General features: G+C 47.8%; 1 protein-coding gene across 1 annotated transcript; it reads right to left on the reverse strand.

Annotated features, from left to right (window-relative positions):
- Positions 1-445: 445 nt before the first annotated feature.
- Positions 446-14,674, reverse strand: LOC146028274 (homeodomain-interacting protein kinase 2-like; the record flags this gene model as incomplete). The annotated part of the gene is made up of 6 exons (XM_083158303.1): positions 446-1,034; positions 1,868-2,052; positions 2,476-2,550; positions 3,098-3,211; positions 4,535-4,658; positions 14,103-14,674. Coding segments are annotated over 6 exons (1,641 nt in total), but the record flags the coding sequence as incomplete, so codon positions are not given.
- Between the last annotated feature and the right edge of the window lie 3,269 nt (positions 14,675-17,943).

The raw sequence follows: 17,943 nt of genomic DNA on the forward strand, positions 1-17,943 counted from the left end.
AATCTTCTTCAGGAGTGTATCATACACTCCTGAAGAAGATTATCGAAACGCGTTGAGTGTTGATGTGACGACCCCCCAGGAAGAAGAGGCTGTCTGGCGATCCACAAGGCGGTACAGCAAAGATTTTCCATCATCTGGTTCCGGACTGGTATATGGACCTATCGATGCTGTTTTGTTCCTGTTCCATCTGATTGTCAGCAGCTTTGCCTGAGGGTTTTATCATACATGCTGTGAAAAAGTCTACTTGTTGTAAGTGCGGACTTGTATTAAAACCTCTTTTTAACCAAAGATAACCTGCACTATGATTGTCCTCTATTCCACCAACTCACATATTATGTGAGAATTGGTGGTTATCTTTTCAGATACTATCACTCGTCTGAGAAATCTCCAATGCAAAATCTATTTGGAAAGAAATGGTGATATCTGTATTGTTCTTTTAAGGTTATACATTGAGAGGTGTAAATTAGGCATAATATTTCTCTGCTTCCAAACGTGCGAGAAGGCGCAGTATGTCTCTGGTTTCTACATGTTGAAAAGGCCGTTGCTGCACCCGAGGAGGCGAGATATGTTGATGCATCTGGCAAGATGGTTTATGCTGCTGCATGGGAGGAGGCGGGATATGTTGATGCATCTGGCAAGATGGTTTATGCTGCTGCATGGGAGGAGGCGGGATATGTTGATGCATCTGGCAAGATGGTTTATGCTGCTGCATGGGAGGAGGCGGGATATGTTGATGCATCTGGCAAGATGGTTTATGCTGCTGCATGGGAGGAGGCGGGATATGCTGCTGCATTGGGCGAGGCGGGATATTCTGCTGCATTGGACGAGGCGGGATATTCTGCTGCATTGGACGAGGCTGGATATGCTGCTGCATTGGGCGAGGCTGGATATTCTTCGGCATTGGACGAGGCGGGATATGCTGATGCACCGGTTGAGGTTGCATCTTCTGCTGCACCTGAGATAGCTTAGTTGCAGTGCTGCAGTTATCCATTGGCCTCTTGCATATTCTCATATTCCGGACACAACTGTCTATACTATGATATAGAGAGAGAAAGAGGGACGTTATAGAGAAGGAAGGACTCAATTGTGCATTGAGACGAAAATGGGAAAGGAAGATGGAAGAAAGACACATGGTCACTGAGTGAACAAGAAATCATATGAGGCAGAAGAAAGCCTTCACACTATACAGAGAATATTCTGTCTCAGATCGAGCAAAGGACAAGGCATCCCTTATCTAAATAATTAATTCATATCTATTAACATTTAGTTATACACATATGTATATGTACAGCTTCAACCACTACATTGTCAGCTGACCCTCAATATCTGCATTTTACCCGTAAAATAATTTTCTGGGACCCCTGTCACCCCACTACATGAAATAGCCCCACATGCAGTAACATGACTTCTAAGTAAACATTGATTTACATTTTGGGCTGCAGACAGTTTGGAAGTAACGCTGCCAATTTGCCTGTACCCCTATATTGCTACCACTATGTTCCCCAGTGCCCCCTATATTGCTACCACTATGTTCCCCAGTGCCCCCTATATTGCTACCACTATGTTCCCCAGTGCCCCCTATATTGCTACCACTATGTTCCCCAGTGCCCCCTATATTGCTACCACTATGTTACCCAGTGCCCCCTATATTGCTACCACTATGTCCCCCAGTGCTCCCTATATTGCTACCACTATGTTCCCCAGTGCCCCCTATATTGCAACCACTATGTTCCCCAGTGCCCCTTATATTGCTACCACTATGTTCCCCAGTGCCCCCTTTATTGCTACCACTATATTCCCCAGTGCCCCCTATATTGCTACCACTATGTTCCCCAGTGCGCCGCAAAACATCAAATAAATTCCGTACTATGAGCAGTGTTGGAAATCCTTGAAGTGGGCCATGGTGAGAAACGGGTGCCTCAGAGCCTCACTGGGTGTCATTCTTGTAGCCGCATTCAGGTCCAACATCTTTTTCAGCAGATCAACCAGCTGTCTTCTGTCTGCCCGCTCAACAACAAAGTCAAAGCCATCAAGATCTGTTCGCTCATTCACCTGCAAAGAGACCAAGCGGACATGTTACGTCAGTAATGCAGTCTGTCCGTCTGTAGAGAATAACAAAACCGATAAGCCCCCAGGCTCTGGCTCCCATAACACCTCTGGCAAAAACCCTTGCTCACCACTCTGGATATCCAGAGATGGAACACCTAAAGTCACACGCTGCCACACACTGTCCCATCAGGTGCTCAATGGAAGCCAAAGTATAACTTTTACAGGTTTACAACAAATCAGATTCTACCTATTATCTCGTGGAAAGTGCTAGATAAATGATAACTAGAATCTGATTGGCGGCTACTTCTGTGAACCTACACTTACATATACACATGTTTGTAGAGTGCACATCTGTGCCACAAAGTACATACATGAAACCTTTAGAGCGAGCCAATATACCCCAAACAGTGTCTCATAGGGAAGTACCTTCGGTAAGTCATCCAGACTAAGAAATCTGTCATCGCTGAACTCCTGTGATTCTTGGCTACAGTTTTCAGGTCTCTGCGTCAAAGAAACAATTGTTAGAGAGCAGAGAACTATGGGCCTTATTTTGGTTCATTCTTTCTGACAAAATCCTTCTTAGATGGACAAAACCATGTGCACTGCAGGGGAGGGCAGATGTAACATGTGCAGAGAGAATTAGATTTGGGTGAGTAATTTTGTTTCTGTGCAGGGAAAATACTGACTGCTTTATTTTTACACTGCAATATAGATCTCACTTTGAAGTAAAACCCTACCCAAATCTAATTCTCTCTGCACAAGTAACATCTGCCCCACCTGCAGTGCACATGGTTTTGTCCATCTAAGAAGGATTTTGTCAGAAAGAGTGAACCAGAATAAGGCCCTATACGTGCTGGAGATCTGACATTACTGGAGATCTGATATTAATAACATATAGTATATAATATAGCTGAGCAGAGCGGACTATGATGTCACTATATAGTATATAATATAGCCGAGCAGTGCGGACTATGATGTCACCTAGATGTCACATTACTATGTATCCTATTTGCTACACAACATGGATTAAAAAGGAAAGTTTTCCTACCTTCAGCCACCACGGAGAAGCAGGAGAGTCACGATGGAAGAACATGGTGGTTTTTCTCCCTGAGTTGAGAGTGTTTTTTGGCGGCAGCCCCTGGGTCCAACAGATGAATCTGATCTGTGTGGATGCACATGACACGCATTATTACACAAAAAAGACAATTACAAACACCTTGAGCAACAACTAGGTCTAGGGATGGCCATCGTTTCAAAAGTAAAACTGGCCATCGATAGTGTATAACTATGCAACGGATGACCAGCGATGTTTTTACATATTGATGGCCATCCCTAACTAGGCCTCAAAACGGGACCCCACAGCACACAAGGTCCAGGATTCCAGAATCACCAGGAGAATGGACACCTTGTGATTTGCAGTGTGGTGCCGCCGCTGATGTTGGACTTCAGAGAAGAAGTAATGATTATATGGGTGCAGAGTATGCAATGTGGTTCTCCCTGGTCTGACGAGCCCTGTGGTCCCACAGGCCTATACTTAGGATGGGAAACGGTCATCTGTCAGACCAGACTTAGGTCGACAGTCATTAGGTCGACCCCGGAAGGTCGACTGTCCCCAAGGTCGACAGGGTTAAAGGTCAACATGGCTCAAGGTCGACATGACTTAAGGTCGACATGGTTCTAGGTCGACAGTCATTAGGTCGACATGAGTTTTCACTGTTTTTTGAGCCGACATGTGCCGACAGGCGGTATTTCATGCCCTACCATCCACTAGGGCTTGGTGGGAGAATAAAATAGTGTGCCGAGCACAGCGAGGCACCGCGCCCGAAGCATTGCGAGCGATGCAAGGGGCTGCTGTTCAACTCCAACTGTGTCCATGTCGACTGTGTCGACATCCGGGTCAAAAACCAGTGAAAAACTCATGTCGACCTAATGACTGTCGACCTAAACCCATGTCGACCTTGGCCCATGTCGACCTTAAGTCATGTCGACCTTGAGCCATGTCGACCTTTAACCCTGTCGACCTTGGGGACAGTCGACCTTCCGGGGTCGACCTAATGACTGTAGACCTAAGTCTGTTCTGACAGATGTACCGCTTCCCTTAGGACACGCAGGCATCTACTGAGGCTCGAGGAAAAGAAATTCCAAACTGAATTAAGAAGAAGATTCTTCACCATTAGAGCAGTAACATTCTGGAAGTCATGGCCGGTGGGGGTGGTTACAGCAACTGTTAATGAATTTAAATCAAAATTGATTTCTGGCCACTAAGGGAATCCTAAAGATATGACTTACTCAAGTCAGTGGTTACAAGTCAGATAGGTTGAACTCGATGGACTAATGTATTTTTTCAGCCTTAATTACTATGTATGTTACTATGTACATATGCACATGGCACTCTTTGCACCTTATATAGATACAGCACTGAATAGTTCAGTGTATACATATAAACCACATAGAAAACATGATTATCTGGCACAGCACTACCTACCTGGTCATATTCCGAGCACCCAGGATACAGGGTGTACCCCAAAAACAGCTCAGCCATTATACAGCCCAAAGACCACATGTCAATGGCTTCATTATACGGCGAATCCAGGATAACCTCTGGAGACCTGCAAAGTTCAGAGTAAGAGAATGAAAAAGTGATAGACAGAGACAATTTATTTAGCATCTTCTAGAAGATAATAGATAAAATCTGGTTGCCATCCCATATTCAGTACATCTCCCACCTTAGTGCAGAGACACAGACGGGAGTAGATCCAGACTGAGAAAGAAAAAGAGACAGACAAAGCAGAGGGAGAGAGAGAGAGATGGAGGTAGATCCAGAGAGAGAGAGAGAGATTGTGGGAGGGACAGATGTACTAAGCTTTGAAAATTGACAACATGGAGAATGATAAATGACCAACCAATCAGCTTCTAACTGTTATTTTTCAAACAGCCTTTAGCATGATAGTTAGAGGCTGATTGGATGGTACTTTATCACTCTCCACTATATAATTTTTTTGTGTTTACTACATACTGTATCGCCGAGAGAGAGAGGAAGAGTTACATGTTAAACACTTTAGCATTAAGTAAATCACCTATGTGTCGATAACATGATGAGTATGAATGTATGTAAATACAGACAGGTGCACACATATAATACAGAGATAACAGAGCCAAACCCGTGCACTTCTTCTGGCCTGGGATGACAGAGCTCAGACATACTCTTCTTAAGGGGCATGTGTGGTACCCCGCAGCGGGTCCCACTGCCCAGAACCTGTGTCATTGACACCACCGCAGACAGGGGGTGGATGTCCCCCGCTGTCACTGCGGGCGCCATGAAGGAGATGGCGGGACCTCCCCGAGTGATGGACAGCAGGGAGGCCGGCCGTGATTGGTGGGCAGGACGGCGGGAGAGAGTTGAAGCGCGGGGAGATCGGCGACAAGTGCAGGGGAGGAAGAGGAGGACAGCGTGCACAGAGAGGCGCATCAGAGGGACCGCGCCGGGAGCCAGGCGCAGAGAGACGCCTGCCGAGGACCCGGCGGTGATAGACAGGAGGCGCCGTGGGATCCACAGCACGACCCAGCAATACGCCCAGCATATTGGAGTGCGTGCGGCCACGCTGCGGCGCCGCACCAGTGCACCCCCAGCAAAGACCCAGCACCTCACCGCCAGCCAACCGGATAGTGCAGAGGGGAGTCATGACAGGCGGGAGCCTGCAACGCGATACAGGTCCCAGGTACTGTACCCACTTGCCCACCACTTCCAGCACACTTGCGCTGCCTTCTTACAGGGCAGGAAAACCCCCTCACTTGCACCAGAGACCCCACACAGAGGTGACTCTAGCATACCAGCGCCCATTCAGGGAGGAGAGGAGGAGAGTGACATCCTGAACAAATCCCAGCACTCTTCCAGGAGTAAGGGATCCTTGACCCTATTAGGACAGGGCATCAAACTCCCAACACAGTTTCTTCTGGGGGCCTCCATGTACGGCACCTTTCCCCCTTCCAGGATGGAACCCTACACTACACCCACCTCAGGGTCAGGGTTTGTCCCCAAAAGGGAATCTGTACTATCACCCCAACTCAGGGGAGTCTGCACCCTTCAGTTTTAACCAACCCACGTGGGAACTGACTTTACTGCCATTTAGTCCAGGACGGACCAATAGTGATCGGCTCTACCTGCCCAGAAAGAGGAGACCCTCAAGGCAACTCTCCCCACCCCATAGGTTCAGGCTACTTATCCGTAGGAAGGCCTGCCGGACTTTTGACCCCGGCTATTGATCCGTAGGAAGGCCGGATTGCCCATTAGAGACACCACCCCCAGTTAATTGTTACAGGCCGAACCCCAGACTTGGGTTCAGGACAGTAATTGGGTACCGGTTCCGTTAGGCTACAGCTTGTGAGGCGTTAATGTTGTGGTTATTAGGATGAGTAAATTGTATTGCTAATGCTGTTCGAAATTAAAGTGCACGGGTAATACCGTTAGGAATTAGATGGTGCAATGGACATTGCGGTGACAGCACAGTCACAGGTAATAAGCAATTATTATTGTTTGTAAGGTTGTGGTAAATAAAACGAAACCCGTTGAACTTCACCCGCTTCGCTAAATTTGTGTCCAACTATTGTCTTCCAATACCCTGGAATAAACCAACTAAATCGTCCTGTGGGTACCACACATGCTTATTATGACCCTAAAAACTAGCATCCTTTCATGCCACATAACATGTCAATATGGACTGCTTTATCTGGGCAATTTACAATTGTACACAGCAGTAATGCCAAGTCGTCATAGCAAATGAAATGAGCAGCATCCTAAGTTACATTAAGTAGAGGCAGCAGTTATAAGAAGTAGAGGCAGCAGTTATAATAAGCAGCGCCAGCGGTTATAATAAGCAGTGCCAGCAGTTAGAACTAGCAATGTCGGCAGTTGATTAATGTAATGCTAGCACTAGGCATGGAATGGGTCCCAGGCTGTGTGTGTGTGACCATTAGGGAGCATGTGACTCGGGGATCAAATAAACTGCTTGGGAATGGCAGAGCTAGCTGAATATGGGGTCAGGAAAGGGAGGAGTCTTCCTCTCTTTTCTGCTGAGATTTTGGTGAGTGGACGTTTCTCCCTTGAGCTTCCACTTGTCCTAATTTAAGCACCTTTCCCTCTGCTAGCATGTCCTCACGGTCCCCACGCCCACGGCGTTCTGCCAGGCTGCCTGCCCGTTTTGCTGAGGATGCCCAGCTGCCCGCCGCCACGCTTACCGCGCGGTCGCCCGCGGCAACGGCGTCCGCGCCTCCCGCAGGTCGGCGTGTGAGGAGGGCTGTGTCTGCTAGCCCCAGCCCCCGGGCTGCGGGTGCGGCTGCAGCCTCCTCCGTGTCGGCTGGTGGGCGGCGTGGAGCCGTGTCGCGGTGCGCGTCCGCGGGTGGGCGTGGGTCTAATGCTGCCTCAGCTCCCCCGGCCCCTGCTAGGAGTCGGCGGGGGGGTCCCGGGAGGGGTGAATCCGCGGGGTCCCAGAGGAGCGTGTCTCCTCTGCCTGATAGGGGCCTGATTCAGAGCATCCAGCCTGCTGCTGGGGCTCGGAGGGCATTGCTTGTGCGCATGCCAGCTAGGGCATGGGGAGGTGTGGGGGCACGGCGGTATCTGGGAATATCGAGGGATTCCCCACCGGGGTCACCGAGGCCATATATGCCCACCTTGCTGGGCAATAGGTCCCGGCTTGCCGGGGGGTGACGCTACGGAGGGGGGTCCTGGGCGTTCTGGACATGCTCGGGGCAGTAGCTCCGCCCGCGGGGGTCGACACGGTCGGAAGACTGGTTGGGGCTCTGCAGTGGGATCTGCCGACATGGCCTTTGACCCTGAGGCCCTCTCTGCTGCTTGGTCCTCGGTTTCTGGGGCTCTGGCTCCTTTGGTGCAGGCAATGCCACGGGACGCGAGGGGTGACGGTGCTAGTGGGAGCTCCCAGTTCATGCGGGCCATCCAGGATATGGGGGACGCAGTAGCGGTGCTGGGGGGGAGGTCTGCCCGTAACCCCAATACCGTTCATTCCACCCCACGGCGGGCCAGTAGGCGGGGTCCTTCATGCCGGGCCTCAGGCTGCTCAGCCCCCGTCCCGGATGAGCATGATACGGCCATGGAGGAGGATTTCCCAGATGTCGACGATGTTGTCGATGAGAAGGTCGACACGGCTGACGATGCTGACACGGATGATGATACCTGGGCTGCTCAGCCAGAGTCGGCAGGTGAGGCCTCTGATGAGGACGGGGAAGGGTCTGCTTCTGGGGGGTCTTCAGGCAGTTCCCAGGGTACCCGATCCACCTCTTCTTCCTCTTCTTCTGCTGGTGGGTCTGACCACGGCAGCACGGCGAAGGCCAGAAGCCGGCCGCCAAGTATGCTAAGAAGGCCGCAGGGCGCTTGGCGCAGGGGACAAAACGGAGGAAGAAGGCGGCCTTATCACGCAAGAGGCGTAACCTTCCCGGGGTGGTGCACTGTGACTACACGGCAGTGCTGAGGGGCCTTAGAGAGAGCTGTAGGGTAAAAATTCAGAAAGGAGATTTTGTGTATGTGTTTAGCCTTACGGAGGAGTCCAAAAAGGCGTTTAAAGAGGCCAAGGGTAAAGGGGGGATAGGGGCGGAGGCGTACCGCTCCTACGATAATTGGCTGGCAGGTTTCTGCGTCTTCGCGGCCTGCTACCTGGAGGACAGGCCAGAGGAGCATATGAATGTCATAAGGTACATCCATATGGTCCATGACATGCACCTCAAGTATGGGGGCACTGCTTGGCGTACTTACGATGAGCAGTTCCGACGCAAGCAGGATTGCTTGCACATATTGGACCTGGGGTGTAAGGATGTGGAGATGTGGAGGTGTGGATGGAAGTGGTCAGGGTCCATCTGAGTGCAGTCGAGGGTGTGGCTACAGCGGCAGCCGCGGCCCCCTCCACTGCTCCCAGGGTTTCACCGGGCACCCCACAAGCGCAACGTCCTGCCCCTGGGGCCAGGCCTGCGGGAACAGGACAGGCGAAGGGGAAGTGTTTTGCCTATAACAACAACTCTTGCCAGCTGGGACAGAAATGCAGGTTTAAACATGTCTGCATCAATTGTTCTGGGAACCACCCAGCCTCCAATTGCTTTCGGGGGGGGTCGCCTCGGTAGAGGGGCGGGCGCAGGTTCCTCCTCCAAGGCGGTTCCCTCCGGGAACCCTCGATAGGGCTCATACCCCGGTTAGGGTCGAGGCGATGGCCGGCTGGCTTAGTCGATACCCAGATAGGGCGACTGCAGAGTTTTTGTTTCAGGGTTTTAGTCAGGGGTTCCAGTTGCCAGTTCAGGGTGTAGTTAGAGGGGGCTCCTTCAGAAACCTGCAGTCTGCTTGTTCACTCCCTGAAGTGTTAAGGGATAAAGTGGACAAAGAGTTACAGTTGGGGCGTATGGCTGGCCCTTTCGATCAGCCCCCAGTTGATGGCTTGGTTATCTCCCCCGTAGGAGTCGTGCCCAAGAAGGTCCCTGGCAAATTCCGCCTAATTCAACATCTGTCTTACCCTGCGGGTTTCTCTGTCAATGACGCCATCCCAGAACCGTGCTGTTCAGTGGCTTATCAGTCATTTGACGACGCCCTGGCTATGGTTAGGTCATACGGCGCAGGGGCCCTTATGGCTAAGATCGATGTTGAGTCCGCATTCCGGCTGCTCCCATTGCACCCTAATGCTTTCAGGTTAATGGGCTTTTGCATAGGAGAGGAGTATTTCATCGACAAATGCTTGCCGATGGGGTGTTCAGTATCCTGTGCCTTTTTGGAAAGGTTCAGTACCTTTTTGCATTGGTGTGTGGAGCAGTCGTCTGGGGAGAGCGGGATCGCTCATTACCTCGATGACTTTCTGTGTGTGGGGCCGGCTGGGTCCACCGGTTGTGCAGCCATCCTAGAAAATATCCGTTCTCTTTTCCATCAATTCGGGGTTCCGATTGCGGAAGAGAAAACGGAGGGCCCTGTCACGTGCCTTTCCTTTCTGGGGATCCAGATTGACTCAGTGCAGGGGCTTTGCTAGCTGCCACTGGATAAGGTCACGAAACTCGGGGAGGCCATAGAAGTGTGTCGCCAAGCCAGAAAAGTCCCATTACGTCAAGCTCAGTCTTTGCTGGGGCAGCTGAATTTCGGTGCAAAGTTATCCCTATGGGCAGGTTGTTTTGTAGGAAGTTGGAGCGTGCCACTGCTGGGGTGGCCAGAGCGCATCACCTAGTCCGCCTGTCGAGCGAGATCAGGTGAGACCTGGAGGTCTGGGCTGCATTCCTCCAGCATTTCGGATCTGGTTGGCTCCGGTAGTGGACAATCTTCAGTTGCAGTTGTTCACTGATGCCGCAGTTTCCACTGGTTTCGGTTGTTTTTTAGCTGGTAGTTGGTCTGTTGCTCCTTGGCCCTCTGTTTGGTTTGAGTCGGGCCTGACACGTGACTTGCTGCTGTTGGAGTTGTCCCCCATTATGGTTTCCATGGAAATCTGGGGGCCTCGCCTGGCAAACAGGAGTCTGCTTTTCTGGTGTCATAATTTAGGGGCGGTTCACGCCATTAACAACCAGAGGGCCAAGTCGCTTGTTGTGTTGCGCGTGTTGAGCCATCTGTTTCTTCAATGTTTGCGCTTCAACATATTGTTCAGGGCGCAACACGTGCCCGGGGTCGAGAACCTATTTGTTACCCCCAATTGTTTGTGACTCTTCCCTTTTGTGTCCTGGTATGGCTTCAATTGTGATTGAAGCATGTCTCCGGCACCAATATGTGCCACAATCAGAATCTAAATTTTTTTTTCTTTTTTGGCAGATCCTCTAGTCCAATACCATGTCCCTTCATAACAATTCAACCGTACTAATGGCTTCTTTTTTCTTCTCCTTTATAGGTGTGGGGTACGATAGGTTAAAGGTGTGGGTAGTGGGTCACTCCTTTATCTATTGGGCTGCTAGGTTGGTTGCCTCTGGGGGGGGGGGGGGGGGCCTGAGTTTCCTTGCTCCCAATACATTAGGTGGTTGGGTATTAGGGGAATGACTTGGGGCACCCTGAATTCATTCCTTATGGTGAATGTTCGCAGGTTTGGGGTGCCCGAAGTCCTGGTGCTTCATCTCGGTGGCAACGACCTCGAGAAAATGTCCCAATTGAGATTGCGGGCCCAGATCCTGAGTGATCTGGAGGAAATTTGTGCAGCCTGGGCACACTGTACGTTAGTGTGGACTTTTATTGTGCCTCGTATCTGTTGGAGAGGGGCCAGAGATGCTAAGGTGGTTGACGAGGCCAGACAGAAGCTTAATTCGGCTGTTACAAGGTGGGTTTTAACGGCCGGCGGTGCTGTTATACCTCATACTCGGATTAAGTTTAAGTGCCGTCACCTGTATAGGCCTGATGGGGTTCATTTATTTCCAGAGGGGCTGTTTATGTTTCTGGAGGATCTGCTTCTGGTTGTTGCTTGGGTGTCTTAGACTGGTGGTGGGGCTGTACCCTGGGATCAGGGTTCATGCCTTTGCGGGAAAGAACGGCAGGTTAATAGTTTATTAGCCTCCACAGTAGCGCACGCAGGGGGGGTTTCCGAGTACCCAGAAACCCCCCCAGGAGTCTTTTTAAAATCGGACCTTGGGAACCGAAGATATCTGACTTCAAAGCAGTGGTCCCCATCCAAGCCTGTTAATTGCTCTTCCCAGTCAGATATTTCAGGTTTTTTCTGACATAGAGTTTTTCTGGGGGTATATCCCAAAAGCTGGGACTCTCCCCCTTTGAAAGACACTAGAAGCTTGTCTCTACTGTGCCCAGAACCAGAGATATCAGCCTTCCAGCAGCTGGTTACTGCTCCAGCTCCACACACCTGGTATGTAGTTTTATATACTCATTGGCAGATTGCTCTGCCTCCTGAACTCTGATCCCCTAGTCCCCAATACCATTTGGTAGGTGAGATTCTCTAGTTTTTAATTCCATTAAAATCTAAGAAATCTATTTCCGGGAACTGGAGATATCTGCAGTCAAGCAAGCTGTCCTCCCACCAGAAAATTATGAATAATAAGCCCACTCCACTATACACCCCATCTCTGCATATTAAACATCCTCTACCACCCTGGAAGTTATGTATCAGGGCCCCTTCTTTCAGCCCAATGCCCCCTTCTCCCACCCCATCTCCCACCATTTGTGCAGTAAAGGGGTAATTAGTGGAAATTACTGATCCAGGCCGTACAGGCAGAGCGGTTGATATAATACCCCCTACCACCCGCGGGACATCAAAGCATATACTGGGTCACCTAAGTGTCCATCTCCGTGCTTTGCTCCGCCCCTCTGGAAACCCCCTTCTGAAAATCCTGCGTTTGCCCCTGTCCATTACCCGTTTATGCAACGTATATAGATTGTTTTCGGTGCGCTCGCCTATTCATTGACTTATGCCTTTCGCTCGATCTCCCGCTTGGGGGCAGCGAGACCACCTGGCTGGGTGGTAGTCAATGTAGTAGGTCGAGTGGATACCGCTTGGTAGGGTAGTTTGATTACGTATGCTGAGTTTGGGGGTGGAGTTTAGTTTAGTAGCCGTTCTTTCTTGGCCACCATTTATTTAAATTAGTTTAATCAAATCAAAAACTAGCTTAAATATTCAAATAATAAATCAGCTAACAATTTCTGCCAAACCTATGTCTCCGATTCTTTATTTCAGGTTTAATGTTAAGATAAGTTAAGTTAAGGTTTAACATGCTAGAGGTACACACACATGAGGTGCTAAAATGTTTAAGAACAAGCAGTGCCAGCAGTTAGAACAAGCAGTACCAGCAGTTAAGGGCCCCATACATCAGCAATTAATTGTGACAATTTTCAGATATGGAGATGTGACAATTTTCAGATATGGAGATGATTGCCACAATTAATTTTAGATGTGTGGGCTCCCCCTTTTGGCAATCCCAATCAAAATCGCCAATCGATTGCTTAATCAGGTTTTTAAACATGTTTAATAATCTGGTATTATCTGCAGATCTTTTTTATATGTGTGGGCATTCCCAATTCGTCTTCTCCATCTATTTACATTATGAACAGCAATCGATTGGGCAATTTCCAGATATGAAGATGCAATCTTTAGATGGAAAAATCTGCCGATCACTGAAATAAATCTGTAATGTGTGGGCAAAGTCAGATAGATTGTAAAATCCATTTATCTGGCCAAAAAATCCCTGGATCTGGAAATCCATAAATTGTGATTGCTGATGTATGGGGCCCATTAGAAAAAGCATTGCCAGCAGTTAGAACAAGCAGTGCTGGCAGTTAGAACAAGCAGTGCTGGCAGTTAGAACAATCAGTGCTGGCAGTTAGAACAATCAGCCACAGTGCTGTTGGCCTCTCATGCTCTTGTAGACAGTAACTTATCCATTAAATCCTATTCATCTATTACCTTTACTCAGGGCCTCCAATAGGGGGGTGCTATGGTTACAGCTGTCGGGGCCCGACCTCTGGAAGGGCCCAGGCAGCTCATTTTGACCGCCACAACCCCCCAACTGCCTCCGCTGTGCTGAACAAAGCATGTCCCTGAGCGCAGGCTTATTCAACCCAGGACGCTGGCGGCCAATTAAAATGCTGCACCAGCTTTTGAGTCAATCAGAGCTTGCGTGGCAGCAGCCAATCAGAGCGGCAGACGGTACGCAAGCTCTAATTGGCTCACCAGCTGGTGCTGCATTTTAATTGTCTGCCGGGATCTTGAGTTGAAGAATCCTTTGCTCTGGGACCTTTGGGCTACAGCTCAGCAGAAGAGGAGATGGGGAGCAGGAGCCAGGTTATGGTAAGTCAAGTGAGGAGGGAGAGGGGGGGTTTGGGCGACTGGAAATGAGTGCCGGGCACCAAAATTCCTGATGGCGGGCCTAAATTTACCGCTTTCTGACAGCATCTACAAGAACCGAGCTATGTATAAGAGTAACAGCGATAGTTACTCAGCAACAGAAGCACAAAAGGAGTTATATAACACTGACACAAACATGAAATAAAGTAGTATACAAGATCCCACCGCCATATTATTCCTCATGTTACATAAAACTGCTGTCCTGAGACACTAATCTGAGTCTTACAAGGGGCTAATCTGACTATGTCTCACCTGTAATACCTGGTTGTCACATAGCTGGGATGCTTTGCATTGGACTTCACTATGGCAGATCCAAAATCAATGACCTTTACCCTGTTAGGCTCTTTTATAGGGTCCACCAGCATTATGTTCTCGGGCTTTAGGTCTGTGTGGATGATGCCCAGGGTTTTCATCTTGTCGAGAGCAGTGCACACTTGGTGTATGATCGGTCGGATGTCTACAAGTGGTGTTGGCTTGAACCTATTCTGCCTCATAAATTGGTAGAGGTCCTGTCCCAGCAGCTCATAAACAATGCATGTGTGGTTCTTGTGGCTAAACTTCTCATATGCTTGAACAATGTTGTATTCATATGCTCCATTCCTGTTGAGCCACGTCATTATATTTGCCTCCATTTGTCCCTCCTTGGCAAAGTAAGGGGTGTTCTTAAAGATCTTAATTGCTACGTTCCTCCCGGTGCCTCTTTCGCAGCATTTCACCACCTTGCCGAAAGATCCTTGTCCCAGAAACTCTAGCACTTGGTATGAGTGTTTCAGGGAAGAAAGTACTTCATTTTGCACAGGGCAGTAATTTTCATCACTGTTATAATAAAAAAAAACATAAAGGGATAAGGGTCAAGTTTATCAGTACAGAACTTTGCATTTCTGAGATGGGATTTATGGGAAGAGAATATTTCTATAAAAAAAAGAAGACAAAGGGGGAAATTTACTAAGATGTGTATTCTACTTCACATGTGGTGTTGCTATGGGCAACCAATCAGAATCTACTTCTCATTTATTTAGCACCCTCTAGAACAGGGGTGGGGAACTAACCGGTCTGAGTGGCCCTCCCACCCACCTGGCAGCTTTGCCGGAAGTACAGGGGAATTCTCACGAGAGGTCGGTAGTTCTGGCGAGATTCCTCTTAATCAGCAGTAGCCGGAGACTGTCACTCCTATTCAGTGGCAGCCGCCGGAGCGAGGGACGGCTGCAGCAGGACAATTTGTAAGAGAAATTTTTACATATGGCCCCCGAAGAATTTTTTCCCCATACAAATGGCCCTTGGCACAAAAAAGGTTCCCCACCCCTGCTCTAGAAGAAAGTAGTCAGAATCATATTGGTTGCCATAGCAACATCACATGTGAAGTAGAATACACATCTTAGTAAATTTCCCCCAAACTACTTTTTTGTGTGTAGTAAACAAATGCAAGAAAAGATTTTTGGTCCAGGTGATATGAATATTATGCTTCATGTCCCTTATTCAGGTGTAGTCACAAAGCGGCATTGATATCCGATTCAGAATGAGTTGCAGTTGCACCAACAAGATTTTGCAGGCACAGTACTATCATGTGAGCGCTTCACTTTATACTCTTGATAAAGGGCCTTATTCAGATCTGAGCTCAGTACAAATTTGTTTGGAAAATGGGCAAAACCATGTGCACTGCAGGAGGAGCAGATGTAACCGGAGCAAAGAGTGTTAAATTTGGGTGGGGTGTGCTGAAACTGAAATCAAAATTGCAGTGTAAAAATAATGCAGCCAGTATTTACCCTGCACAGAAACAAAATAACTCAACCAAATCTAACTCTCTCTATACAGGTTACATCTGCTCCTCCTGCAGTGCACATGGTTTTGCCCATTTTCCAAACAAATTTGTACTGAGCTCAGATCTGAATAAGGCCCAAAGTCTCCTAGCGAGGTGATACCGGTCGGCCTGAGGCACTGATAAAATGTTTTTTAATCTACTAAAGGTAAAGGAGTCCCGCGCTACCTTTTACCTATACATGTGATGTATACTATTCGTACTTTCCTGTTCTTTTATTGAAATAAATATTTTTACTATTTTTGGGGAATACTTTTAGTTTGTAATTATTTTATGTGTTTTTTCCCAACTTTGAGACTTTTGTTGGTACAAATACATTTTTAAACCATAACATAAGTATTACAACTCCATTTTTTTGGGATGTCTTATGTGATACGTCAACATTTGGGAGAATATTTGGAGTTGAACCATTATACACAAAGAAACCCAAATAGGAGTTACCAGGTACCAAGCAATCCGCTTCTGTTACTTATAAAGCACAGATGGCTTATAAAGATGGCAGTTACAGTTGTTGTCTCTCTCCATTCAAAGGCTTAATACAACTCCCCTCAAGTTATGTAAAAATTATTATCCGATGTACAGAAGAGAATCATTCACTGACCCGTGATCCTGTGCTTGTCGTTTGAGTAGTTGTTTAGGCTGATCCATATTGGAATAGTCTATACTGATCCAAATAATGCTTGCAGTTACTCTGGAGTCTGCACGCGAAATGCTGGATTTTGCTATATCTTTTAGTTCTGTTTGGTACGTTGCCTAGCAACAATTCAGAAAGCTCCATGACATCACAATGACATCAAAATAGTGTGGCCAGCTGCTCAGGTGAACAAATAACCCCCTTTATAGCTACTTATTGCCACACATAGTATTTTCCATTATTATTTTGGAGGGATATGGTCACACATCCCAGATTTTGCCATGTTCCGTTTAGTACTGGGGCCCCCCAGCTATCTTAATGACCTGGCATGACATTAATAACCATGATCTTAGATATAACGTTTTCAACATGACCTCTCCCAAACTAACATATGAGGTACCGCTTTTGAGTTTCTTGGTACTTAAGAGAGGAGAGTTGTTAAATAAAATCCTTAAATTCCTTGAAGTATTCGCACCTGAATGAGGGCCCATGTACTGCCCTGACTCAGCTGTCCCAACTGTCACCTCATAATCTCTGATACACTGTAACACATAACTGTTACATGGAAATGCAGAGTTCTATGTAACACAGGGTCCAACATCGTGATTAAACAATTCTCATAACCATAGATCACCATTAACATTTACCCCAAGCAGAAATAAGGGATGCTGCATACTTGTAAATGTTACAGAAAACACAGGGAGTGATTCAGAGGTAGTCACAGTGACGAAATGTGTGCAGTTGGCCAATGTTCTGTGTCCAAGTTTATCGCACATGCAACCCGGAGGCATGCCGAGACAAAGAATTGGATGCAGGGACTAAAGGTGGCCATACACACGCAGATTTATCTTCAGATCTGTTTGGTTGGAACAAAAACATGGTTATGGATGAGAGCAAATTACAGTTGACCATTTGCTTGGAAATGCTGGAAAACTGACAAACTGTCACTCATCCATAACCATGTTTTTGTTCCAACCAGCCAGATCTGAAGATAAATCTTACTAGTGTATGGGCACCTTAAGACTTGTAGTGGGTGTTATTGTAACGTAAATGCTAAACATTTATGCAGTGACAGCTAGGAATTTGCAGGGAAGATTCTTGTCAATATTCTATGTACGAGTTATTAAACTTGTAAAGGGAAAGTGTTGGACATCCTGATCTGAGCTCCTACTATGTTGACTTTGACCCTAAATCTGTCCCAGATGGTCGGCTTTCAGTGGAGTTGAGAAGAGGGTAACACTGATTTTACAATTGACATTTGCATTCATATTATAACATTACAGGGAAGATATAATGCTGGCTGAACACAGCCATTTTTTAAAGGCCAATCACTTACAAGGCAAAACCATGCTTGTAAGCGATTGCCTCTTTAAAAAAACCTTCGACAGGTACCCTGGACAGCTGCCGAACTCAGGTGGCATTGAATCCCACCCCTCTACTTAGTTTTGGAGGCAGTGTCTAACTTATATCACACCTAAGGAGCAGGGGCACCAACCAAGGGTACACAAATGTTAGACACTTTGCCAGGGGGAAATGTAATACACGTCAATAAAAAGGTCTACATTTCTAAAACAGCTGGTAAAGTGTTAGCATTAACCACACCTGGCACTGCACGGCGGTATTGGGTTTGTGTACAGTAGTCA

Source organism: Crinia signifera, chromosome 1, assembly GCF_055691185.1.
Source record: "Crinia signifera chromosome 1, ASM5569118v1, whole genome shotgun sequence".
Lineage (NCBI taxonomy): Eukaryota > Metazoa > Chordata > Amphibia > Anura > Myobatrachidae > Crinia > Crinia signifera.